General features: G+C 29.3%; 3 protein-coding genes across 3 annotated transcripts; 2 read left to right on the plus strand and 1 right to left on the minus strand.

The window, feature by feature from the left end:
* Positions 1–1533: 1533 nt before the first annotated feature.
* Positions 1534–6694, plus strand: LOC126847691 (casein kinase I-like). The gene is made up of 7 exons (XM_050588069.1): positions 1534–1722; positions 2280–2349; positions 2604–2773; positions 5393–5507; positions 5599–5718; positions 5792–5962; positions 6489–6694. Exons 1-7 carry the CDS (start codon positions 1591–1593, stop codon positions 6692–6694), a joined length of 984 nt encoding a protein of 327 aa, XP_050444026.1. The 5' UTR covers positions 1534–1590.
* Positions 6695–9679: 2985 nt separating this feature from the next.
* On the minus strand, positions 9680–10200 carry LOC126847684 (deoxyuridine 5'-triphosphate nucleotidohydrolase, mitochondrial-like). The gene is made up of 2 exons (XM_050588061.1): positions 9939–10200; positions 9680–9878 (listed from the first exon to the last, which is right to left on the minus strand). Exons 1-2 carry the CDS (start codon positions 10156–10158, stop codon positions 9682–9684), a joined length of 417 nt encoding a protein of 138 aa, XP_050444018.1. The 5' UTR covers positions 10159–10200; the 3' UTR covers positions 9680–9681.
* Positions 10201–25136: 14936 nt separating this feature from the next.
* LOC126847692 (dynein axonemal heavy chain 3-like) lies at positions 25137–27678 on the plus strand. Its single transcript, XM_050588071.1, has 6 exons — positions 25137–25262; positions 25699–25842; positions 26019–26131; positions 26378–26519; positions 27179–27267; positions 27405–27678. Exons 1-6 carry the CDS (start codon positions 25137–25139, stop codon positions 27676–27678), a joined length of 888 nt encoding a protein of 295 aa, XP_050444028.1.
* Positions 27679–27710: the final 32 nt, after the last annotated feature.

Below are 27710 nucleotides of genomic sequence, written 5' to 3' on the forward strand. Positions count from 1 at the left end.
TTGTACACATTATTTTACAAAATGTATTTATAAAATGGTATAAAAACATATAATACGGCAGGAAAACAATACAATAATAAACAGAATAGTACAATATGATATGTCATAAATTGTCATTTTTTTACATAGTGCTTTGACGCCAGTTTTACATAGGTGAATCTATCAATATATTTATTTGAATAGTCGTAAAAATTTGTATAATACATTTTTTTTTTTATTTCATAATTTTTGTTTTTCCTAATTTTATTTGAGTTATATATAATATACGAATCAGTTGGCTAATCGCCGCAAGATACGAAAAACGTTTTGCCCGGCGAAATGTAAAGCCACTTGCTTTTTTGTGTTCATTTATAAAATATAGTGTTAGTACTCGACTATGTATGAATAAATTAGTATTGAGAAAAGAATATGTATCCAAGTTATGTAGATAATTTATATTAAAATTATTAATAGTAATGTATATTTATTTACATTCAAATCTAAATTTTGAAGTTAACCAGCAATTAATAGATTATTATGATATTAAATCAGACGCAATAAATCACATGGCTAAATTTAATTAATAAGCAAAAGTTAAACATGCGAGAAAAACGTTAAAATTATTAAATGAAAAAGTGTTAAATTATTGAAAAAATTAAATAAATATTTCTCGAATACCTGTTGACTATTAATTATATAGCAACCTAAAAACTTGATAAGATGAAAACGTTATGTTCCCTTTTTGGTTTTTATTAAAAAAAACTTTATTTACAGAGTTTTGAGAACATTTTATGCTTAATAGTCCCATATTAAATCCACATTGAGTCTAATTTTTAAACTAAAACTTCACAATGCTTGTATATCTACAGCTAAGATATCCCCCTCACCAATATGCCTTATTCCCACTACGCCTCGACCCCATCCACTGGTTTTTTTTTTTAAAAGATGTAATTATTATTATTTTTTCGATGACAATATATTAATATTTTAAATAAATATAATATTTTTTTTTTAAATGACTAGCAATCTACTTCTAGTGAAGTTAAGTAGTTAGGCGCGAGTCAAGATGCATTCCCAGATTTGGTTGAATCGTTCTGTGGGATCATCTGTTGATTCAGTGTGACAGTTATGTAAGCGGTATTACATGTGGTTAACATGCACTGATTAAGTCACCATTTAATTTTACCTTTCAACGCTTAGTCCAAATGTTAACGCTGATTGTAGGATGTCTTGGACTATAGTGCATAGAATTACTTTTTGATACAATATCACAAATTTCAACATTATCACATCATAAAATATTAACAACGCGTGTATCCGTGGTAACAGAACATATTTACTTAAACGCGAGCTTAGGTAAAGGAAACTGTCAAGTGCAAAAATAAATTTGGTACAAATAGAAACTCGTACCTGAACAATAAGTAACAAAAATATTCTGTTACAGAATTATATACTGCTCTTATATCATCAAGAACTTTTTTTAAAATAAAATCGATATAACGTTAGACTAAAATCTAATAAGGTATTCGAAATATTATGTCCCAGACGAAAAAACTAACAAAAACTGTACAGGGAACCACTCAAAAATTTGAATTGAACAATCCAGTGCCGATGGCTCGCAACTCCAGTACGTTAATGGTAGGCAGTCACTATAAGCTCGGCAAACGGTTTGGAAAAGGTAATTTCGGAGAAATAAGGCTTGGAAAAAACATGTTGAGTGACGAAGACGTCGCCATAAAGACGGTATGCCATATATTGTTATTCTATTGATAATATTGACGAGTCTACTTCAAACTATAACTAAACAAATTCGATTTTCTTATACAAGAATAATCTCTTATCACAACTTTTTAATCTATTTTAAGTTACAATGTTTTAATTAAAAACTTTAAATCTGGCAATTTGTTTGTACTTTGTACTTTATGAAAAAAATATCTGTACACTCGAAAAATATTTTTTGTACTTAAGGTTAAGTCTCACTTTATTTGTCAAAGCGTGATAATTTCATCAATGTTTCTTTTGGATTAACTTATTGTTTTTTCTATTTAATTGGAGATAAGACATATACCCAACATTTCATTATTAACTACAAACATACAAAAACATCTGTGAGACTTGAAATTCACGAACAAATTAAAAAATGCACTTACATATAATATAAGGCCTACTGAACAATTTGATTTCAATGACTTATCCACGTTTCTTACGCACATACGATATATTATTTAAATACATTACACTAATATTTGAGTACGTGGATTTTACAAATGTTATCTAGTCTAAGACATTTTGTGTTATAGGAGCCGATCAAGAGTAAAATGCCTCAACTGGTACTCGAATATAGGTTGTATAAAATACTCGGAGCGACAGGTACTCTAATACTAATGCTCTACTAATTACTAAATATACCTACATAGTTGGATGCGATTGTAGTACAATTTATCGGTACCCTTAAATCCTAAATGTTTAACACGTTCCCATTATCTGATAAAATGTATTTTGGTATCGCATAATTGATTGTCAATGTCATTAAAGTATTCCAGACCGCTCTGTCCTATTAACACTAGTTGATTATGATAAAACATGAGACATATTTAATTGATATAATTGTATTATGATTTTAGAAAAGAACCACGCAATACATGGCTTTCCAAAAGTATATTTTTACGGCATGGCTGGAAGACTCTACAACGCGTTGGTCTTAGAATTGTTAGGACCCTCGCTAGAAGAACTGTTTACATTGTGTAACAGGCATTTCACATTGAAAACCGTATTGCTGATTGCCATACAAGTGGTACTATTATTAATTCTATTAAGTCAATATCATACATTTTATAACATAGCGATTGATTTTTTTTAATTACATAAAAAATAGGATTGGAATGTTCTTTCAAAAAAAGGATAAAGTTCATGTTCACTAGGGTGGCCCATAAATTAACCTAATGTTGCACTATTGAGGAGTCAGTTTCAATTAAATAAAAAAATGGGTTATACAAAATTTGAAGTCGTTCAGTTGAAATAAACTCATGTCCTTCGTCTGTTATATTTTACTGGCCAAACAATTTAAAAAGTTAAATTTTTTCTCTTAAATTACGATAAGCTATAACTTTTTTATTAAAATTTAATGATAACAATATTATAATTTTGTATGTTAACTTTTACGTTTAACTTACTTTTTGATTAATAATAAAGCATTAGCTCTCCATCATTATTAAAGGGTTTAAAGATTATATTCTGAATAAAGCCACTGAGACAACGATAAGTTTATTGCTGTGAGTTTAGCCACTATTCGCTTTCCTGTAGGCCTACACCCAGATATAGACACTGGTTCAATTCGGATTGTAACAAAATATATTTTCTAACCCGAATACAAACGAGTTAGGAGATAATGGATTATTATTACCTTAGCTCAATAAGGTGAATCATACTTAGGGTGAGTCCCACGACAGGCTGGTCAGAAAAAGGCTAACTGTGTGTGTTTATATAGTATGGGTATACCAAAAAGTACTTATACGACAACAATACCAATATAAGTTGACATACCAAATAAATAACGAAACCCCTTCCCCCAAAAGAGGTAAAAACTTCGCTTTTTCAAGTAATGTTTTAGTCAAGGTTTATGAAATACGTACATTTGCCATATTTTTATAAATATTACAATGAATTAAAGGCTGTAAATGTGGAATGTATATTTTTGTTTCTATAATAATAGTTTTGTACTTTTAAGAAAATTTGTTTCATATGTACTGAGTGATTAATTTAACAAAAGACACGTTTAGTAAAGTTTTTTAATATTATCTTGACTATATAAAAAAAATTTTTATTTGTAGTCACGATTTGTTGTTAAAAAAAAAATTATATATATATATATATATATATATATATATATATATATATATATATATATATATATATATTACGTATGTTAAGAATTTTTTTATTACTATTTAATGCTTATTTTTTTTAAAGTTAGCCTACATTCTGCATAGGGTTTCGGTTTAAAACATTTAAATAATAATAATAATAATTAGAAGTGACCATTTTAGCTTCGGTGCGGAGCTGAGAAAGTATTGTTTTTACAATGATGTGTTTTTATTTTTTATTTTTGTGTCTGGACCCACGATATCTCGTAAACCACTGAACCGATTTCTTCGTGTAGCAACTCTATAGATCAGAAATTATACCTAAAAGGTACTTTACTAGGCCAAAAATTTTAAAAAGTCACCCCTTCCCCATCAAAATCGAGAAAAACATTCATATTTACAAATTTTTCAACTTAAAATTACGATGCTCTATAACTTTTTTAAAAATAGTCGAAAAAGTTCCAAATTTATATGAATTGTTTTTCAAACATAGTACTATCGATAAACATTAACAAAACAAAAAAATATCATAAACCATTTCCCCTAGAAGGGATAGAATTTTTGTCTTTATTTCACTTTTTCAAGCAAAGTCTTAGAGATTTATATTTGAAAATTAGACCGAAGGTAGATTTAAAATGGAACTATAACATATACAACTTTCTCAAAATGTCTTTAAACACAAGTTCTAGTATAGATTGATGATAATAAAATAAACACAGCAATATTGATAATCAATATCAGTCCAATACGTAAAATAATTGTTGATTTTTTTTTCGAAAAAAAAAAATCCCAGGAACGAAAGGGTTCGATATATGTAGTGTTATCCCAATATATACTATTGCAGATTGTTTTCCCACAGAAATTTACTGTTAATTCTCAAATGGCCTCTTTGTTATTAAGGTGAAAGGCTGTTACCATTATTTTAGAAGGGTTTGGTCAGTCTCCATTTTTGTAAAAATATTTTATGTAGGGCGAAGTTAGAAGTTAGTGTATCCTCAACTTGCGCCATCAGCGTAAGAAAATTTTTTGGAGACTGTATAGACTGTATCATGGTCGTACACAATGAACAGTATTGGTGCCAAAACTGAACACTGAGGAAAGCCGTTGTCCCGATATAACGCAGCAAGACTAAGCATTGTATAATTTTAGCTAGTTTCCACTTTCCACAGCAGTATATTTTTCCAAACAGTATAATATGCTGAAGAGAGGTCTATAAAGGCACATTACCGTACAAGACATCATACATTTTTACAACCAAACTGTCTGTAGGTCATGTAAAAGTTATATCTTATACAAATATTGCTAAAAAAAAGTTGACATAATCGAAATTAAAAAAAAATGCTTGTAGTTTGTGACTGCAATTTTCGATAACGGGACCTTTAGATCCATATCAAGTATTTTTATAGGTATTTTCTTCTTAGCCTTTTTAATTTTAATGTATTTAAAAGAGTATACTTTTTTTTACAAAAATGGGCTTTAGTAACCGTTTAAATCGTTATAAGCACAAGTCGCAAAAAAAAAATAATAATAAACTGTAATTTTGTTTTCAGTTACACCGGATAGAATACGTGCACAAAAAACGTTTAGTGTACAGAGACGTCAAACCCGAAAATTTCGTTATCGGCAGACAAAAACTGAAAAAAGACAATGTAATTTTCATAATTGGTAAACGTGCGGCTACCTAAGCAAACATTATTTTGTTTTGTTAGTAAAAAAAAAAAATTGTCAATATCGTTAAGAACATATTTAAGTTTAGATTTTGGATTGGCCAAAGAGTATAGAGACGCGCAGACAAACAAGCATATTCCTTATAGAGAAAACAAGAACCTCACGGGCACCGCAAGGTACATGAGCATCAACACACACTTAGGCAAAGGTAAAATGTTATATTTTGGTTAAAGTGAACTTATAAAATGAAACTAATCAACGACTGTGTTCACCGTACGAAGAACAAAGTCGTCGCGACGACCTGGAATCGCTTGGCCATATGTTTATGTACTTTTTGAGGGGTTCTTTACCGTGGCAAGGGTTGAAAGCGGCTAACCTAAAGGAAAGATATCAGAAAATTGGCGATACCAAAAGAAACACGCCCATAGAGACCCTCTGTGAAGGTTATCCTGGTAAATGAATACATTATACACGGTGATTTAAGTTTAAAACGAATTAGGCAGTAAATAAAAAAGTAACGGAATTCATCCAACGGGTAATAGATCTACCGAGTGGTAAGATCAACAGGTACTACAATTGTAAAGTATAACAGGTGATCCTAACTAGGCTCTAAGTAAACCGGTTCTAAATGAGCGTCCATGGGAAAAGGTACCTTATCTTCTATTTTTCAAAATTGGGGTTTTTGCATTTTGTTGTAGTCGAATATGTAACTAAAGTTTGAAGTAACGAAATAAAAGAAAATACTCTTATAATTATAACAATTTCAAAAATGTTTCGATCGAAGACACATTTTGTTCCGTATCTTTTAACGTATGTAGACAATTTTTCTAAGATAATATAAGTGTTGTGTCCCTTCAAAAAAAGAAAATGACATCAGTTAGAACTTTTTTTGGATCACGATATGGAATAGTTTCTGTAGGTTTACCTAATTGTGGTGTTTGGTTAATATATGCCTGTGTTTTTTTTTTATTTGAAAAGAAATGGCCGAATATTTGAAGTATTCAAGACGTTTGGATTTCTTCGAAGAACCTAATTATGATTACCTGAGACAGCTTTTTATTGACTCTATTAAGAAGAACTCATTAACCGACGATCAACAGTTCGATTGGTCTAATAAACTTGATGTGAGTAGTCCCATTTTAAACTTGTTCGTTTTTAAATGCACTAAATTAACACAGTGTTGAATTCTCGGTAAAATGTTATCAATAGTAATAATAACACCTTACATCCAAAACTTATATTTTTTTAGAACAAGAACTAAAATAAGTGTATACAGGGTGTTCCTCAATGATTCGAAAAATTAACTTAAAACGTTATTATCCAAATCGGTTATCGACTAATCAGCATTTTCAGCAAAATATTCATAAAAAAATGGCTATCTAATTTTTTAAAAACAATGTAACAAAAAAAAATAATTAAAAAAAGTAAAATAGTTAAGTGCAATAAAAAAAACCTGGTAGTTATTGCGCAAATGAGCATAAATTAATTTAAACATTTTTTTTTTTTTAAATATTCACTAGAACAAGTTATTTCAATTGTCGAATCATTTTGGAACACCCTGCATATTATTTATCCTCATATTTATATATCCTCGCATTACATCGTTTATTTTTTAAATATTTATTTTATACTTATTATTTTTAATTAAGTAGTTACACTATATTTTGCACGTTTATGCTTGTTCGAGGAAAGAGGAATCGGAAGCGTAATGATGGTAATGGAAATAAACTTAAGAGATAGAGGATAAAGGAAGACCTGAATAAGGTGGTTCGATGCGATTGAGAATGATAGGGCTATATGAGGACTGCTGGTGTTTACAAAGAGGATATGATATTATATTGTGTTGATGGAGGGTTTAGGACAAAGGTGGACACCGGACGGCCCCAAATAGTTAGGATGAAGGCGAAGGTGATGAAGACATGAGAAAAATGAGGTAATTCTGATTTTTGTTTTGTAAGTGACAATATTTTCACAAACAACTATGGTTTTTATATTTAACTAGCCGCATGTCTGAGTAAGATGACATTGTAGAAACGCAGGGTCACCGCACTGTTTTGAATCTCAGCTACTGGCGATTAGTTCCTTCGGGCGGGTGATTGTCTTAGAGAAAAACTTAGGCCACACTTAGGAGCCAAACTTGTTTGGTAAGTCTTAGGTAGGCAGTCAGCTGTAAAAAAAAACCTGAACTACCAATCTTATAAGCCGTCTGTATTCCAATTGGTGGAGAATACTTGAAAGTTAGACGTGAAAAAAAATGTAGCAACATTTTTACTAATAAACACAATTATTGTTTTTATATCGAATATTTGTTTTTGTCTATGATATCTATTGACCTTCAACATGTCTAAATTCAACACTGTGGTCGTGACTAGTACATTGTTTTAATACAATGTGAATGTATTTCAGAATTTGGGGAAGCAGTAATTTTCGTTTTCTACATGTAAAATTATTACAATGAAATCACCAATAAATAAGTAATAAAAATATAAATGACGATATTTAGTGTTCGTATGAATCATTTAACACTTGTACTATCAGTAGTTCGATAACAAGTAATAACGTTAATCAAACAAAGTATTATAGTAATAATAATGATAATAATAATAATCATAGATAAACAATAACGTCTCACGCATATCTACGTCTACCTACGTTAATTCGTTTATACTGAGTATTGTGATCGTCGTTGAAACCCCACCTCCTAACCATAAGTCCGTTAATACTATATTGTATCATTTAACAGTCGCTACATAGAAATTAAGTAGAGTGTATGCTCTGCCAGTGCAAGGTGTTCGACCCTGTATGTGAAACTAGTCTTGTTGACAATCAGCTATAAATACACACAAATATTATTTTTTTAAATTACTTCCGTCGTGTTGTTTTGCTCCACCGAGTTTCCGTTGGGCCGGTAGCAAAAAATTCGCCGAACCGAAATAATAATGAGTGTAATGATTCTATACGTGCGGCGGACACAAACTACCAGGTAATGCCTGACTTTTCGCAAACCGTAGTCGACTTTAACGGTGATATCGGTGAAGAACGGTTAGCTACTGAATGGCTCACCAATATTAATTCATTGGTCCTCCATACGTGGCTAGGTGCATTTAAATTACGAACTGCGCGTCGATACTTGTCGGTCCGGCTACTGGCCCGTTTGGAGAAGATTGTACATTTGAATGCTTTCGAAGAGGCGTTCAAAAAAACATTTGTGGGTAAGACGAGTTTCTTCCGGAAGTTCCAAAAAATGCAGACTCGGGTACAAGGGAAAGGTGAAACGCCCTGGTTTATTTTCACAACAAGGAACGTTTATGTCATTCGTTAAAATAAGATTGTACAGACATTGCCGAACAAATCATTATGGGATACGCCTCGCAGGATCTCGCACGCACCTTTATTGTTGCCAAACACACGGATGTTGACCAGCTAATGCGGGATCTGATTGCGTTCGAGAGAGTAGAGAAGGCCCCTTCGGAACGTTTCAGGGCCGAACGAACGTCGTGGCGTGGACGATCATTGCCGCCGCCAGGCCCAACCCAGGTCCTCATACGCGAAAACCGACCGTTCTCAGGTACAATAATAATAAATAAATAATTAACGTCATTTAGACTCTTTGTCATCAGACATTTTAGCCAATTTAAAAATCACTTTTGCAATTTTTTTTGGCTGCAACACTGTCGTTTTAATTTTTTTTTTCCTGTTCGAGAGCTATTATTTTGTCCAAATGTTCCATTTTTTCTTGTACAATTTGTTCAAAATGTCTTTTTTGATCCTCACTTAGTGCTCCAAGGTTCCGTGTCGCATCCGCTGCTTTTTTGACGAATGCTCGTTTGGAACTTTTAGGTCTCCTAAACATTTTTTGATAAAAGTCCCATAAAAAGCAGCACCTATTAGGATCCAACCAAAGACTCATCCATAAGCGACAGGCAATGTGAGTAGTAGTAATTTGGGGCTTTACCGCCCATTTTTACAAATTGTAGTAAATTAAACTAGAAATGAATAACAACATCTCTTTATATAGTATAATACCTTTTATTAATCATAATAATTATAATATTTTATGATTTATCAATCTGTATAGTATAAAATAAACTTACATAAAGGTTTTTTGTATCTATTATTCAAAGCTAAATCAATTTTAAATTACATACATTCTACCTAACACACATGAAAATTATCCTGAAGAACCGAATCCTTTTTCTCCTCTATCAGTTTCATCTAATGACCGAAGTTCCCTGAGTTCTGGATACACAATTTTTTCACATATTAGTTGTGCTACTCGATCTCCACGTTGAACGATAAAGTCTACATCAGAATGATTGAATAGGAGAATACCAACGTTTCCGCGATAATCTTGATCAATTACTCCAGCTAGGATTTTAAAAAAAAATATATAACATTTTATTTAGTGATTAGATTTTATAAGCATACCTCCAACATCAATAAAATGTTTCCATGCTAATCCTGATCTCGGTGCAATTCGTCCATATGTACCATGTGGTACCACAATTTGTAGATCGGTCTTAATCAATTCTTTTCCATGTGCTACTACAATATATTGGTATGCACTTTTTAGATCGTATCCAGCCGCATGTTGACTTCCTCTAATCGGCGTGTATGCTTTATCGGTTAATTTAGAAAATAAAAGCATCTAAAGTTTTAAACAATCATTCATTCATAATAATCTTTATTTAATTTAACCCTAGCTTCATTTACTAATTTTATCATAGCATCATTCGTTTTTTTGTCTAAACTTTTTTCTAATTTTTTTTCTAATTCATCATTCATTAACGTCATATTTATTTTATTTTCCAAACTAGTGATACATTCTTTGAATGAGTTATTTAATTCAGATTTTATTGTTTCTATTGTATTTTTTGAAACATTAGTTATTGATTCATTATGTGTATTTAGTTTTTTTTCTAAACTATCTTTTAAACCAGTCTGAGTTTCTAAGATAGAATTTTTTATACTATTTTCCAAATCAATTAATTTCGAATTTAAATATTTACCAACTCCGATATCATTGAAATGATTTATATGATGACCAAAATAATCCATTATTAATTTAAAAATAGAGATCTTAACAGTGACAAGGACTTCTTATATACTAAAACCAAAACAAAAAAACTATATTATACGAGTTTACGCACTTCTCGGGTAAATGGCGAATACTCAACTATGCGGTCGTGTATTAACATACAATAAGCACTAACACCAGTTAAATTATCATCAGCTTCTATTTCTAAACGTAAGTCAATTGTAGAAGAAATTTCAGAATCGTTTTGTTTACTAACATCTAAAACAATAATTGGAGCATTTGATAAAAACAATTTTGGACTTAGTATCGGATTTCGAAGTCCATTTTGGTGTTAAATATAAAATTTTATATATTTATACTATGTGATGAACCTTATAATTAAGATGTTATTATTTTCATAACTAAGTATAAAGTTAAGTTGCTGCTACTGTTATAGTTTAATATAATTCATGAATTAAATTATCTTGTTTGTTTATAACTATTTTTTTAAACTAAAAACAGTAAAAAAAGTACTATCATATTATTAATGTTCATAAAATATTCCAAACTTTATATACTACCGATAAAATAATATATACATACCACCATCGCCAAGTAATAACATATTAAATGTGTTTTCAGAAAAATATTTGTTTGCATGACTTCCACTAAATATAAAGCTGTCATGATAACTTCCTGGCCATCTAACAACTATAAGTAACAGCACAACCTTAAAATTAACTACGAAACGCATTTTTACAGAACTGTGCTTAGGTGAAACTTAAACGACTATGCATACGGGCCTATGTTTCTTATATCACTAAATGAAGGAGTACAAGAAACTGAATAATACCGTATCGGAGACCAACATGATATTAAGTACCCGGATAGATTCGTCTAACCATTTTATAATTATACATTTTTTTGTACGCTGAATTAATTCATATTATCTATTCTTTTTATGCAAATGTTTTTCGAAATAATCTTAAAAAATATTTAAAATTTTATTTATCGTTTTATTAAATGTATTTGATGGCGTTTTAAGTCAATTTTCATTACCAAATAAAGTATAATTTTAGTTAAGTAAAAGTAAAATGTTTTTATAATTTCAAGTTTATCTATGAATAATTCATTTTTACAGTGATTACAGTTAAATTTTTTCATACATTTATAGACCAAATATCCTGCAAAGTATGTAACAGAACAGTCCTCCAAAGTAACATCATTCATTATATTTTCGTTGTTAATAGAGTCTTCGTCAGTCGACAAAGAAGAAGAGAAAGCTGTATTAAAAATATATTCTGTGCCAGAATCAGAAGATATTATTAAACATTTAGAATTAATTTTTTTTCGTGGGTTTACTAGGTCAATTAATACTGGATTGTCATCTTCTTGGGTTGCCTCACAATTTATCCCTTTAGATTTGCATAAAGAAAAAATACAATTACTTCTTATTAAAGTCCTAATCGTTCTGGCTGTTGGATTTTTATTACAGCCACCATTTTGTCGAAAAATACTAAAAAAATGTTTTAATACACCATTTTTTTTTGTTTCACAGGTTTTTCTTCTTAAAAAATCGTATTACACCATTAATGGTCTGCATAAAACCTTTAAAACAAGGAGGTTGTGTTAATTTCCCATTTTTAAACATTTGTAAATTTATAAAGTATTGCGAAGCTTCTATTAAAAAGTTCTTTACAGTTCCTGAATTAGTTATTGCACAACGATATGGATTATTACTATACAAAGACCTTCTATTAAGACAATCAAATAAATTCAATAAAATCTGCGGTACTTGAAGAAGTATTATTTTGAAGTTGTCTTGTTTGTATACAGGTTCGGATTGTTTGACATAAAATCACTTATTAACTGCGCGGCTAATTTAACGCGCATTTTCTAAAAATGTGTTATTTTAATGAGAGACCTACTTTTATACTTTACTTTGTCTAACTCATATACTTTTTTCGGTACTTCCATAATGACCTAAATCCTCAAAACCTTCGATGAAGTCAAAATCTTTAGAATATTCTAAAAATTATTTAATGTACATCTCATAAAAACAAACAGTGTACGATTTTTCTTTGTAATGTAAAGATGACTGTTAAAAAATTTACTAAGACCTGGTAAAAAATTTGATTGACCAATCTAACGACGAATTATTGATGGTACTGGCAATTAACTTTTCGAGAACGTAAAAGTGTATACGCTGTTGGTGATTTATAATATTGGTTTAATGCTAGTTTTTTTCATTTAATGTCCATAAACGATGTCTATCTTTTAGTTGCATTGTGACTATTGCCTTGGAATTTGTCGAAGAAAAATTATGCATATTTTTATTAATTTTTTAAAACTATTGCGTGTGTTTAAACTACTGACTCTATTTTTTAATTTTGAAATGTGACTTATTTTATTATGAATTATTTTGTTTTAAATTTAATTTTCTAGGTGTATCTGTTTCAAATAAATTACATTTTCTTTTTAAATTTGGGCTGGGTATTTCTATTATATTTTTTATTTTAGTTTTTTGAAGAGTAAAAAACAATGGTGGCTTGGAAAAGCTAATTCTACCATTTCATATATGTTTTAGTTGGAGTTGGCATAACAAAATCTGATTGTTAAGATTTGTCGTTATGAGAGCCTGATAATGTAGAGGGCTGTTCTTCAGATTTGTATTTATATGGAACACCAGTGCTTATTAATCTTTTTTTATTAAAAACATTTATAACACTCTCAGGTGGGAAATGTTCTTGGCAAATGTACCTATTGTGCAGTTTTTCTGGTTCAATTGAAAATAAACTTGTGTTTTCTACAAACAAATAAATAAAAAGTCAATTTAAATAACTATATTTTATTAAACCATCTTAGTTAGAAACAAACAAAAGAAGTAAGAAATACCTACTTACTGTTAATAATGTTTATAAATTATACATTTTAAAATGTATAATAATTTATCATATTCTATATAATATCATAATAAAATATTTTTACTTTTAAAAATTTATCCAACTCGAGTAATGAATAAATGAGTTTTTTTATTCCATTAAATTAATAAATTTGTTAATAAATAAATAATAATAATGACATCAAAGAAATGTATTATACTGCTTTTGTTGATTGTTCTTAAATATTATATATTTATAACTGTTATTTACAATTTTTTTTTTATTTACTTACCCGAATTTATTATCCAAATTTCTCATTTATCGTCTTTTGGAAAACGGTACGATCTTAAATCTGGAAAATATTTTTTCGATTTCCTTGAATTCAAATATTGACACTTATTACCAGCCATATTTAAAAAACTCGTAATCGCACAAGTAAAATAATAAAAATTGTAATATACGCGTATGACGCAAACGTATTAATACATTTTAACCATTACAAAATAATGGATGATAGTCAAAGACAATAATTCAATAAAAATGTATTGAATTTTTTGGAATAAACATTCTATTATTAGAACATCAATTATAGACAGCTGTAGACGGCATGATTAGTTACTTCTTCCCCTCTCCTCACCGCTTATCAACCTACGACGAAATCACCATCATCTTGCCTCCCGACACCCTTCTACACCGCTTATCCACCTATGTACTGTCTAATCTGGTCGAAGGTATTGGCATTCTACTTACAGGTGATTACAATATACCAAACGTACACGTTTCTTTTGACTCACTTGGGTTAATAGGTTTACCATCGCTACATTTTAATATTAATATAGATAATTTCGCTAGATTAAATTTTTTCGAGTTAATTTTAATAAGTAATTTTGTGGTTCTATATTAGATCTTGTTATTCTTACTACGTTAAGGTAGAGTAGTGTGAAGATACAACCACGGCGTAGTGTTGCCAACCTTTAAAGATGAAAATATATTGTATAATTGCAATGTTTCTTTATTAATTTTAATTCTTAGTTTAAAATAATAGAATTATGGAAGAGGTTAAAATAATTGATGTTCCTGATTGTAGTACCCATTAAAAAATATGAATAGGAGATACAATACAAATAATACAGATATTAAATATTTAATTCAAAAAGCAGTTTAACGTTTCTTTATTTATAAATCACAAATGTGATGACTTTCTAAAATTGATAAAACCCTATGGTAAAATGTAAAAAATACCACTCTTCTTCTTCTCTTACGTTTACTATATTTTCTTAGTTTAAGGTAAGAAGTTAAAATTTAGATTTCTTAATTTTTTTTTGTTGAATTTGTACATTCTGACACTTCTTGTTAAACCAAGGTTTTTTCGTTTTCTTTGGTTTTCCCTGTACTTCAGCTGATACTTGTTTTATTGAATATTGTATTGTCTTCCATCTTGCATTTATTGAGTTTATTCAATCTATATTCAAATTGCTACTTCGTTCACGCTTTTCGTTTTTAACACGACTGCAATATTCTTTATATTTAACTTTGAAATATTGTATTTGTCAATTGTTGATTTTTTTTTTTTAGTTTAACCTTCATTATTTTAACCAAATAACGATCTGAGGCACAGCCCAACCCTCACATAGTTTTCACGCCTGTCATACAGTTTTTAAATCTATTGATAATCAATATATGATCAATTTGATTTATCTGATATGGTTTCCATCAGGTGATTTCCATGTTCCCTAATGGACCTTTCTATGGGGAAACATTGTACTTTCGATCACTAAACCTCTACTGGTTGCGAAATCTATCAAATTAAGGTCATTATTATTAGTGTTAGGCTTAAATATTACTTATTTTCTAATCTTAGAGTTTAGTCTCTTAATATAATCTGTATCCTACTATTAAGTATAGTATTCACTATATTTTCAAATCATTCACCATAAAGTTGTCTTTTTCAGTAGGAGCGTGAACATGGACCAAAGTGACATCAAACCAATGTGCTTTCATTTTTAGCACTAATATTTTCGATTTAACTGACTTAAATTCTTTCAAAGCTGGTTCAAGTGACTTGTGGACTATAAAAACAGTACCGAATTGTCGTCGATCATCACATTTTTCAACGAATATAGTACGACTATTTATCTGTAGGGATCCTGTTCCATTTTATATTAATTATAAAATTCAAAATTAATTATATTATTAGAATACAATCAAACATTTTTTAGACACTCACTTAAAAAAAAAAATAACGCAATATTATACCTACTTCTCTATCAATGAAATATATATTAAACAACACAAAACAAATGATTTTGTATAATAAGAAAATCGTATGCATAAATAAATTCTGATTTATCGAACTGTTGCATCTGTTTTTCAATAATATTTTCAATTATAAATGTCCGCCAAGAATGAATATATCTGGTTGTTGTAGCGAGCCATTCAAATTGTATGTTGTTTTTTGGACTTTATCCATAAGTACATATGACATTAATACTATTAAAAATAAAACAATCATGACCTTTCTTTACTAAAATAGGTCAGGCTTTATTTGATTAAATAAATTATTACAGCCAAATACATTTAACTATGTATACTTGCATTTTTAATTAAATTTAGTTCACATTTAGAAAAACTAAATTTAAAGTTCTTATACTTAATATATTATCGATCAAAATTTAAATACAACTATCATCCAAAAAGTAATTATGTATTAGATAATGTGCTTAACTTAAAAATATGATGAAATAGCCAGTATTTTAATTTACGTTTCTCAAATAAGTCAAATGTTTATTCTGTCTTGCGAATGTTCATTACTGTTTGCTTTATCGAATGCATTAATTATCATATTTTCTGTTCATACATAGATTTTTCATTCTTCAACGTAGCTTTTGATTTGTAAGGGTCGCGATTCAAAAGGGTGTTATGCGGCCTGAAGTGATGCGCATTAACATAATAAGTACTAAGTTTATCAAATAGTATACAAAATAACTATTATCAAGTAGAAACATTTTTATCGCATTAATTTCAATCAGTATTATTATTTTATTATAGTCTCAAAAAAATTTGACCTTTGTAGTTTCGTCTAAAAAGATTAAGAACGACTGCAAGTATTCATTCATTGAAATAAAAAAAAATAACCTAATTATTAAAATATTTACAATTTTTTTATTCTTTTTAGTTTGAAAAATTCTGGCTTAATGGTTAAATTAAAATTAAAATAACAATTAACTTACTATTAAACCTAACTATAAACTTTGGTTTAAGTTGAAATATAACATTTAGTGAATAGTAATCGGTAGGAGAATTGATATTAAACAAGTTAAAATTTTCTCTTACTCGTTTTGAAGAGTTCGTTGGGTTGTTTTATCCGATAATAATTGTTTGCCGCTATTAGTCGTTGTTCTGCAAGATTGGCAAGTGATTTGAATATCATCGGGTACTTTTATCGTGCCATCGTTCATCGATTTTTGAATTGTATCCACAATCATTGCATTACTGTTTAACAGACGTAAAATGACATCCTAATATTACAAAATAATATCTGTTTTAATTTGAATTTTACCGTTCTATCAGATCAGAATTGATGGGCCAGTTTTTTTCTGGACTTGTGATCAAATCGATTTCTTTTGGAATAGTATTTTTTGTCGTTTTGACAAATTGTCTTACAATTCCTGCGGCATTATATATTTTCGCATGACTGTTTTTAGAACACAAATTCCAAATAATTAAAAAGGAAAACGTTTTGAAAATCATAATTAGATTATTTTTGTTATGACATTGAGCTCGTCATGGTTGATCGGGCAACGTCTGATATCAAAAAAATAAAAAAAGAGTTATTTATACACTATTAAATAATAATATTTTTTAATGTGTTGAAAATCGAGCCAGATAATTAGGTACCTGTATTGTGTATTATTTATTTAAAAAATAGCATGGCAAAAAAAAAAACGCAAAAACAGTTTCCGACGGCGCTCCACTTATTTTGCCGTAAAAAACATCTAAACAAATGTATTATTGTGAACAATTTGATTATCAAATCACATTTATTCATCTGTGGGGTTAGTGTGACTTTTAGTCAAATTATTATTGGACTTGTCTTTTGTAATCATTGAAAGACTGTCAATTGTATTATGGTAAGGTCGAACAAAATTTAAATTTCTTAGTAAAAAATTAATTGGGGTAGAAACCAAATGACAAATAATTAATAATAAATTAAAACTAATTTATACCCAAAAATTAAACGATTGCGAACGATTTTTCAAATCATTTAGAAATAAATTTTAAAATAACAATCATACATTCAACCGATCACCAATCGTGGTAAACACTAACTAAATGAAAGTTTGTACACATAAAGTAAGAGTCGGTCTATTTTACCGTTGATAACGTACAGCGACAAAATTATATTGAAAAATACTTTGTTGGTATTGTCAGTCTTAGAAATTTTGGGGAAGATTACAAATATTTATGATTTAATTTTGCTATAACAACATTATGATTTTGTAATCTTTGATAAGCCCATACGGCACCGTTGCGTGAGAGATAGCAGGTAAAAATGTTCGCAGTCGTGCTATCGAAAAAGGTACTGCCGACAACGACCGTTCGCAATCGTCTTTCACCCTTTGCACCTGCGTTTTCGCACAACCAAGTCTAGTCTATGATTGTGTTATTAATTACATAAAAACGGATTTTAGATTACTAGAATCAATTATCAAATATATAAAAACTCAAAGTTATAACTAATAAGTACAGCTAATGTGTACAAAAATATTTGCAATTAGGCCAGTTATAATTGAAAATGTAATGTGTGTAAAAACATGCACAATTTTGTGGTTTTTAAAAAATAAATATTCTATTAGAAAAACTATCTTTAATTCAATGTAAAAACCATACAACAAATTAAAAATAATTGCACCTGTAAGTTATTTTAAAAAAAAAAAAGATTGTTTATGTTTTATTCTTTTTCAATTTTGAGATTATTATTAACAGAAATGGTACAACCTACACCATACAAAACTTAAGTTGCAGCAAAAATTCAAAATTATTGTTTACACAAACATTAGTTGCTAATAGTATAAATACTTAGATCAATATTTTAAAATTATATTATGACTGTGTTCATAATTTAATTTAATTTAATTCCACCCCTAAAGATGGCCTCAAACACGAACTTTGTACTTTAAATACGAAATGTAAATAAATTAAATGTTTGTAACCATGGTAACCCAAATTAACACTTGGTTTGTAACTATGGTAACCACGGTACTTGAGCAAATGGTAGATGATTAAAGGAGCATGCCGATTCTATGTACCACGATTCTGGTCAAGCTTTTAACTGTTGGAACGGGATCTGGGACTGTGACTGGGACCCTTGAGTAAGAGGAGGACATAATAACCGAAAAAAGTGTCACAAAAATGCTGTCACGCTGTTATCTGATAAGTGATAGGAGATTAAAGAATAGAAATGAGGGATAGGGATGGGGGTGGGAATGGGAGAATAGGAATTATTTTACTCAGCCCTGGCAGACTAAATCTTGGGCAACGCCGGGTCCGGACAGCTTGTATGCTATAAATTCATCACTAACAAGTTATTATTTTTTTAGTTACTGTGGTACACTATTACTGAAACGGTTTTCCATGAAGTCAGTAAGAAAAGAAGATGGATTCACAAACTCAGTTTTATTCAAATCAAATATTAGTCAACATATTTTAATTATAACTAAATTATTATTAATGTGTCAGACATTAATAATAACATATTGTATTGACAGTACATGTGTGGCAGTCGACTGAAACACGCGTGTGTTATCGATTATGGCTTATCGAATTGTATAGCTTCCGATAATGACTAGGTCATCTGTGTGACCAAGACAATTATCAGAATAAAATATTACATCTCAACACTGCTTGCCACCAGGTTTCTTCGCGGAAATTTAAAAGTCGCCGTCACAGTGAATTTAAATAGAAATATAATGGAGAAAGGATAGGTACAAGTTGCAGTCAAATCGCAAGAAACGAATACCGAAGGAAAATGAGCACATACTGTGCGAACAAATTGCAGGACAAGTGTACTTATGCACTTGTACAGGAAAGGCAAGGAAAATATACAAGGTGATGAACAAACGAACATCTTGAATATAAACTTTGGACAACGGACAGTGACAACCGAAAACTCTTTAATGATGACAAATTTGAAATTGTGCCTTTTTTATTAATTTAACTTTTGTAATTAATCGTCATTTTCATTTTTTTTCTTAAATTATTTAATTGTTAGCCATCATTCTCGAGTCGTAGAATCGTAGCCCGTAGGTCATTATTCATACCGGTTCGGGCGACCAGCACCATGTTTAGCGGTAAAGTATTATTGCAGTATTCTGTCGGCGTACAAAAAAAAATACCACAATGACGCCATGGAGGATAGATAACATTTTAAGTTGATTTACGAAAACCGGAGAAATGATGTGATCATTGAAATTGACAAAGGGCGGGAAATACAACAACTCGAAAACAGACAAAAGGTAATTCTGATCATCAGAGCCATTTTGTGTGGGAGGCAAAGATTAGTGTTAAGAGATCATCCAGGGCACCCGACACCGAAGGTTTCGACATAACCACGATGACACTTGCAATCGCATATTAATATTAATACCAATATAATGATACATAGATCATTCCAAACTATTATGAAATATGCTACACTACAATAGAGTTGAAAATAAACCAGTAGACAAGTTAGTACCGTGCAAATGTATTTATTCGATAAACTACTTATAGATTGTTATGTAGATTGCTCGCTGTTTAATTCCGTGTTGAGCCGTGTGTTGTCGTTTCTGTTTAGTTTTGTATTTGTCCGATTGCACAGGTGAGATCAACGTATCTTATTGTTAAACGCAAACCAGAGCCATATTATCATAAATACATAAAAAACTGAAATAATATAAAAAAGTTGTATTCATTTCAATTGTCGTTTTTAAACTGTAGCTAACGTACAGTCTCCGAGCCAATGTACAAACTCGCTCCAATTGCAACCTCCGGAGAATGATTTATAGGTTAAATTTTGCCATCTTACTTCCAGTATCAACACAGTTAGGATAATTTTCACATGGGTAATTATATGTTGGAATATCATGAATCCTTCAAAGCAAACGTTAAGTGCACCCGTTCCTATGTTGGTTCCTATTATATTTGCACCCTATAATAACATAATACAATTATAAAGATTATGTCGACCGTCTTCAAATGAGAATCAAAAGAATATTAGTGACTTTTATACAATTTAGCAGATCAAATTAAATTTTTAATTATCGGCGAAGTCGATTTTGTTTTGTAAAAAATAAACGAACGATTGTAAAACCAACACAGTTAGGTTTCATTGACATTGAATTTACAAATTTAATCATTCTTGGTGTACTCACCGAGGAAAAGTAATTTCTATGCAAAAAGTACGCGGTGAAGATGATGTTAAAGATGTCGACCATTAGTATGGCGTTGTAATGTGTGTTAAGGCGGTTCGTGAATAGACCTGCAAATCCTGTAAAAAAAATTATAACCTTTTATGTTACACAAAAATTAATTTCTATGACATGCAAAAATAATTGATGAAATAGTGAAAAATATTAATAAACACAAGTCAAACTTACCATAGTCTAAGTAACAAATTACCGATGACACGAAGCTAATGACTGCGTAAATCTGGAAAACCACAGTTTAATATAGTCGATATGGTCAACAACATATGTTTAAGTATTTTCAGTATGAACATATTTTATTTTATAATATATATTTGTTAATATACGACTCGTATAATCCCAAGTTATAAATATCAAAACCGTACTTACATAGTTTTTAACGATAACTACTTAAATTCATTAAAATAACATGCAAATAAATAGAAATGTGAATAAGTTAGCAAAAAGAGAAATAGTTGCCTGCATTTGCTGTACGCTACAGATGGGTAATGGGGAATTAAGGATATGCGACATGAAACAATGAGTAAATAAAAAAGAAACAGAGGATCAGATAAAATAACAGGAATTAAGGAGAATCAATATTGATAGGCTTACCCAGTAAAAGATCACGCTATAGTAAAGCCATCTCCTAACGGGCACTCCTAATTGCTGGTCGTTGCCACAGCAGGGTAAAAACTTATAGCACATAGTGGTTCGTTGGTGTTCGCTAAAGAATAGAATAAATGAACGTCTGACTTAACAGAAATCACGGATTAAAATGTAATTAAAACTCTGGATATTCAACTGTTAAACATAAATAAAAATGTTACTATGGTGTAAATCGTAAAATCAGTAGAAACGTTTCCTTGTTATAGCCAGTAAAACATCGTTTATTAATTAATTATTCATAAACTACCAAGCTAGTTACAATAAAAAAAATTGAAATGGATAATTTATAAAGTAACCAAATAAATGTTATGAGGAAAACTCACATTAGAGTTAGTTTACGATACAAATTTTAGTATCATTACATAATATTTCATTGATTATCTAGTAGGTCTCTGCACCATGTATGTTTTAACCGTTGGCTTGGAATGTTTGGAAGAATTCACAAGCCAAGCTGACCAACAAGATTGTTGGGGTGGCGGGAAAATTGATTACTTAATATCTGAGGTAAAATTAGGCGGCGACATTTTTAATGAGATATACGATTGTATATCTTAGTGGAAGTTACGTATTTTATTAGAAATAAAAACACAATAATTATATGTTTTAACACAAACCTATTAAACACAAAATACACAGTGCAATAATAGGTTATAAAATACAGAACAGTATTGTAGCAAAGCTATAGTTATACAGTATACGTAATAATGGTACCCAAAATCGTTATACTTAAAGCTCTTATACATAGTAGAAACTAGGTTATATGTGAAATCAGTCTTGTAACAAACAACAGTCAAATGTTACAAATTAATTTCTATAATATTCGCACACTATTATACAGAAAGTTCTCACTAAGAAAAAAAATGCTTATACAACATTAAACAAACGTAAGACAATAGTAACTTTAATGATTAAATAAACGTTTAAATTGAGTTAAAATTCCATTAAAAACATTAATGTAACATTTATACAATGTTTTGTAGAACAAATTTGGACCAAAAAGTCACGTTGTATGAATATAAAAATTTAATACTCAATAAATGTTAAAAATTAAAGCTTACTACATCATTAATAAAAGACTATATTTATAACGATTTTTCATTTTAAGATAACCTTAGTACTTACTCAATGATTCTATAACCCATATTTTGGGATAAATATATGTATCCGCCCGCCCCTACTTAGTTATTTCACGAATTTATAAATAATAAGCCATCATATTTTAAATTTGAATATTATATATATATATATAAATTACATTTTTAGTAGTAAAATACTAATATAAATATCGCAAACTCCAATATCATGTAGCGAGACATATTATACTAATATTAGAATATTAAAGTTCCCTAAAAATTTGTTAAAGCTAATATGATAATATTTTTAGGTTTCATAAATATACACCCACAACAAATAAATACTAAATGTAAAACTATGTCATACTTCAAATAAAGTATCGAAATAATATGAATTGTAGGTAAACAATACAATTAAACTCAAATTAAAAACATGTAAGTTTAATGTAATAATATAAACACTCATTTTATATTTATTTGTGATCGTTATTTTCTTTAACTTGAACTTTTGTTTTTTTTAAACGAAATGGTGCTTGGATCAAATGTTGACTAATTCTAAATTCGATGTCGTTTGAAGTAGTGTTTTGGAAGAAATTGTTCAGGCGAACAGCATCTGAAAAAAAAATATATTAGATAATGTAATATTTAGTTGTATCAATCTCAATTTTTGTTGATAAAAAACGATATTATGGGAAAAGTGATTTCTCAAGTAATATTATCTAATTTCGAGAAAAAAAATGTATCCTTGAAAAAGGAAAAATTTTAAATGCATTTCAAACTCCCAAAAATATTGTGATATTCTTGATAATAACTGTAATCTCCTATTACGATTAATAATATAAAATAAGAACTGTTTTCTTTTTTTTTTATGAAAGGGTAAAGATTGTTTCCTATAGTCTTCTAGTTACTTTACGTCATCATAATAAGTGATTAGTTCTATACAAATTTCGACCTTTTAATAAAAATAAGATCCAAAACTGTTACCATAGATAACTTTGCAAAGTGTTAATATTAAGAAAGGTTTTTTCTTTTTATTTCTTCCATTGTAGGAATAGTTTTGCATTAACTCGTCTTTAAACATTTTAATCATAATCCTTCCAATCATTACTTTTACTTTATTTCCACCAGAAAGTGATAATTCCTTCACCTATAATCAATACAATAGTATTATATTAACTAAAAGAACAATTAAACTAATACATGACTAGTTAGTTGTGTAATTTGGGTTTTTTAACTAAATATAGGGTAAGCATAAAAAAAATTACTCCAAACTTAATCTATCTAGTATTCAACGTGTACAATTATTAATTAAATGCAAAAAAAAAATATGACTAAATAAGTGAGCACTTTTAAAATCAAAATGTATGATTTATAATCATTTACTTAATTGTCTTGTTTATACAGATTTATTTATGTTATAATATACTGCGGTTATTATATGGTAAAATGGGGTAAATAATAGTAGATGAGCAAACTAACTTTACTGAAATTATGTAATAATTCCTAGCACACAATAATAACTTTATACACAAACACTTCAATACTAACCAATTTCCTCCTGTATGCTGAATTACTTTCTACTAATTCTTCAATGTGTGATAGGTCTTTTTTATTTTCAAAATGAAAAAAGGCAATCTATGTTTGAACAAATATCTTCAATTAAAGCTGGGACGTTATTATTCTTTGATGTTAGTTTTTCATTTAAAGCTTTTAACTCCAGCTTGATACTTATTTGATTTGCTAGTATTTTTCTTAAACATGCATCTAAAAAACATCAGTTATAATAGAACAATTTTAATAAAAAAAAATGTACAACTATTTCAAACATAATTTTTGTTTGGGATTATTCAAATTTATGAAACAGTATTTTTCTTTTTTTACCTATTGAGATATAATCGAGTAGTTTTTTTGACGATGATTGATATATTATGTTTGCTAGAAAATGAATAAGACAACAAATTAATTTTTATTATTTATGAAAAATAAATAATTTTGATTATAGTATAAACTAATACATTATAATTTTGTTATATTGTGCGAAAATGTTTGGGACAAGTTTTTTTTGCGGGATTGAGCCCTTTGAATTCACTCAGATTGTGGGAGAAATTTCGGGCCGAAGTCTGGCCGTTGACCGCACAAAAAGATCGGCCTAAAAGACTGATTTTATTTTGATCTATAATGTTTATCTACACTTTGGAAAATTATCTATTACGTCTTTGACTCATCAACGAGATGCGGTTACCATTGTTCTAGTTTATTACACATAGCAACCTCATGCTTGAAAACCACTTTTCTGTATAACTCATATAATTTATGTACTAACTGTTTAGATAATTTGACATTTCATTGTCGAATTTCTTTTTTTTATTCATTTTCTATAAATCGCACATTATTTTTGATTTATTATTCAATAAGTTGTTAATAATTAAATTGCATGTATTTACATAACCCGAAATAAGCGTATACTCGATAAAATGGAATAAATCAAGATTTCGCATTAAATCAATTTCTTGTCGTATCGGCGGCATTGATGTGTAAATATGAGGAAGACATTACCAAATACACCTAGGTGTACGGTCAATAGTGATCGACAGAATGAAGAAGATCAAAATGATTATCCGCCACTTTTCAGTCTTCATACGTGGACCAAATCCGTACCGTTTTGTGTAAAATACATTCCAGTTTTGTAAAGTACATGTGGATGAAAAGGAGAAAGATCCATAAATATTAAACTGCATAAACCGGCAATTTTTTATTTGAGCAGATAGAAAAAAAATCCAGTATTATCCTACAACAAATAAAATCTTTTAATACGTGTTTTTTTTCTTCTTATGTTATTAATCTGAAGATTGGTTTGCTTTAATTCTACATTCTTCTCTCCTACTTGACTCTCTTTTAATTTCCTCGTAAGAATTGCATTCTTGGTCCGTCAAGGATAAATTATTGATAAGAAGTACCATTATAGGAGTTACTTATCTTTCGGTTTTCTCTTTTTCATTTTGTACTTTTTATTACGATATATAAACCAAAAAAAACTGGAACAGTTTATACTTTACCCGATAACTACTTGTATCTTGTACATAAATATTTGCTGTCGTACAGCACAGGGTTAATCAGATAAAGCCTTCCGGTTCAATTGGCCGCAATTATAGACTGCAATTGGAAAGACGTTTACGCAAAATTAACGAAGCTCGCGAAAAAGGGCTAAAGGTAAAAATTTTGGACGAACACAAACACGTTGTTAAAGTACCCTCCCCGAGTATATCAGGTACGAAACGCAAAATCCAAAACCAAAAGAATGACACGATCGCTAAATATAAACCCGGCGTTGTACCTTTAAAGGTTGTGTACTTCATTTATATATTCTTTACTGATGAAATAACCGTCTTAGTAGCATTTTATAAATTGATAATCGTTTTTAGGATTTGTTGTCTGGCAAGTATCACGAAGAACGATCAAAATTGTTAACGAAAAGTAAAAATAAATCTGAAAATAAAAAGCAACCACCTACGAAAAAGAAACTATTGCCGCGAAGGTACCTTAAACTTATTATTGCTTTATAATACAACAGGGTATTAAACGAGAAAAGAAATAGTTTTAGTATAAAGTAAAACTATGTACCGGTACGGATAGTGCTAAAGTTATTGTGTATAAGTATTTTATGCTAATTGAAAGTATAATAATGTTAGCACTATCCAAAAATCTATTGGTACCGTACATCAATTTTGTTTTGTCAAAACTCTTCAGTGTTATTCTGAAAGAAATTTCATGTCTGCTTTAGATATAGACCATTTTTGCAAAAGTGCTGCGCATTAAATCCAGACGAACAACTGGATATTTTGAAAAAAAAATGGAAAAATATAAATTGTAACGAAACTCTAATTAATGAAGACGCTGAAAGGATCAACTATTACTTAAACGAAGTACGTTTCAATTTTAACTTTAAAGTTTGGGAAAAATATTTTACTGTTTATAAATGAAAGCTATAATTATGGTGACTAGACGTACTGTTTTTCGTAGGGTAGTACTATTTTTTATGCATTGTTTTTGTGTCCCATTATAAAATATAAATATATAATATTTTGCCACTTTAGGAAGCAATTAGATTTAGACATCATGAAGGGAGCATTTTATTTTTTTAAGATTTAAAAGTTATGTTTTTACACTATACAATTTCGAATGTTATTAAAATTAAATACCTATGTAGGAAACCTATTAATGAAGTTTTGAATTTATAACTTAAAATTTTATACTTTGTATTTTTACCTTTAAAATTTAGATTAAATGTTTATACTTTTCAACAATCATACATTTGAATGTTTCTTATATTTTCAATGTATTGAGTATCGAAGTATTTTCATCATAAAGATACACACCTATTAAGCGAACATTATAATGAAATTATAATTTTAAATAATTAGTTTTTATAGTTATAGAAATAATTGAGTAAGCGGATAAAAAAACAATTTATATAGTTGGAGATGACCTATGTTTAATTAATTATGTTTCTTTTCTAGTCTATCATTATTATGGCTTAAAAATCCTATAACGTATTGCTTAATATTATTTATGTAATGTTTAGGGTATTGCGGACGATGCATTCGAGCCATACCCAAAACAAGGATTGGAAAAATTGAAAAAAAATCGCGTTGACCAAAACCTTTTAGCAAAGTAAGTGAAATATCGGATCTGTTACCGGCTAGGTAGTCGGGACTAAATAATAAATGTAGTTAGTATTTGGACTAAACGAAACCAAAATTACAGTACGTGTATGCCAGACGTTCATATAATGTCAACAACTATTGCAGGCATAGTTTTATTGCGGCTAAATTGGACAACGAAATATGCCAAAACTATAGTATGGCCAGTCGCAGAATAATATTGGATTACATATTGATGGATCCTGCTGAACTGAAAAGACTAAAAATAACGAAATATCACTTACCAGATTTTCCGAAAATGGTTATAAGAGGTCCGGTACCGTGGCACCATATGACAGCCATCAAGAGTGAACAGCTCCGGCACAAATTGTATATTTTCAAAGAGCCAATTTTGTTGTTAAACAAAATATGGAAAAAGTAAAGAAATTAAAAAATTATTTAGTTATTTAATAA

This window comes from Adelges cooleyi, unplaced genomic scaffold (assembly GCF_023614345.1).
Source record: "Adelges cooleyi isolate 19-005CV unplaced genomic scaffold, UGA_ACOO_1.1 ACOO_flye_CR_arks_rails_tigmint_CR_PRNA_117, whole genome shotgun sequence".
Taxonomy (NCBI): Eukaryota; Metazoa; Arthropoda; class Insecta; order Hemiptera; family Adelgidae; genus Adelges; species Adelges cooleyi.

What these genes read in the sequence shown, in the direction of transcription:
- LOC126847684 (XM_050588061.1), bottom strand. Translation starts at nt 10,158, where the DNA reads ATGCTTTTATTTTCTAAATTAACCGATAAAGCATACACGCCGATTAGA. An exon ending in ACATTTTATTGATGTTGGAG is followed by an intron (nt 9,879 to 9,938) that starts GTATGCTTATAA and finishes TTAAAATCCTAG; the next exon opens with CTGGAGTAATTGATCAAGAT.
- LOC126847692 (XM_050588071.1), top strand. Translation starts at nt 25,137, where the DNA reads ATGAGGAAGACATTACCAAATACACCTAGGTGTACGGTCAATAGTGAT. An exon ending in AACACAAACACGTTGTTAAA is followed by an intron (nt 25,843 to 26,018) that starts GTACCCTCCCCG and finishes AATCGTTTTTAG; the next exon opens with GATTTGTTGTCTGGCAAGTA. An exon ending in GACCAAAACCTTTTAGCAAA is followed by an intron (nt 27,268 to 27,404) that starts GTAAGTGAAATA and finishes CAACTATTGCAG; the next exon opens with GCATAGTTTTATTGCGGCTA.
- LOC126847691 (XM_050588069.1), top strand. Translation starts at nt 1,591, where the DNA reads ATGGCTCGCAACTCCAGTACGTTAATGGTAGGCAGTCACTATAAGCTC. An exon ending in AAGACGTCGCCATAAAGACG is followed by an intron (nt 1,723 to 2,279) that starts GTATGCCATATA and finishes TTTGTGTTATAG; the next exon opens with GAGCCGATCAAGAGTAAAAT. An exon ending in CCTCTGTGAAGGTTATCCTG is followed by an intron (nt 5,963 to 6,488) that starts GTAAATGAATAC and finishes TTATTTGAAAAG; the next exon opens with AAATGGCCGAATATTTGAAG.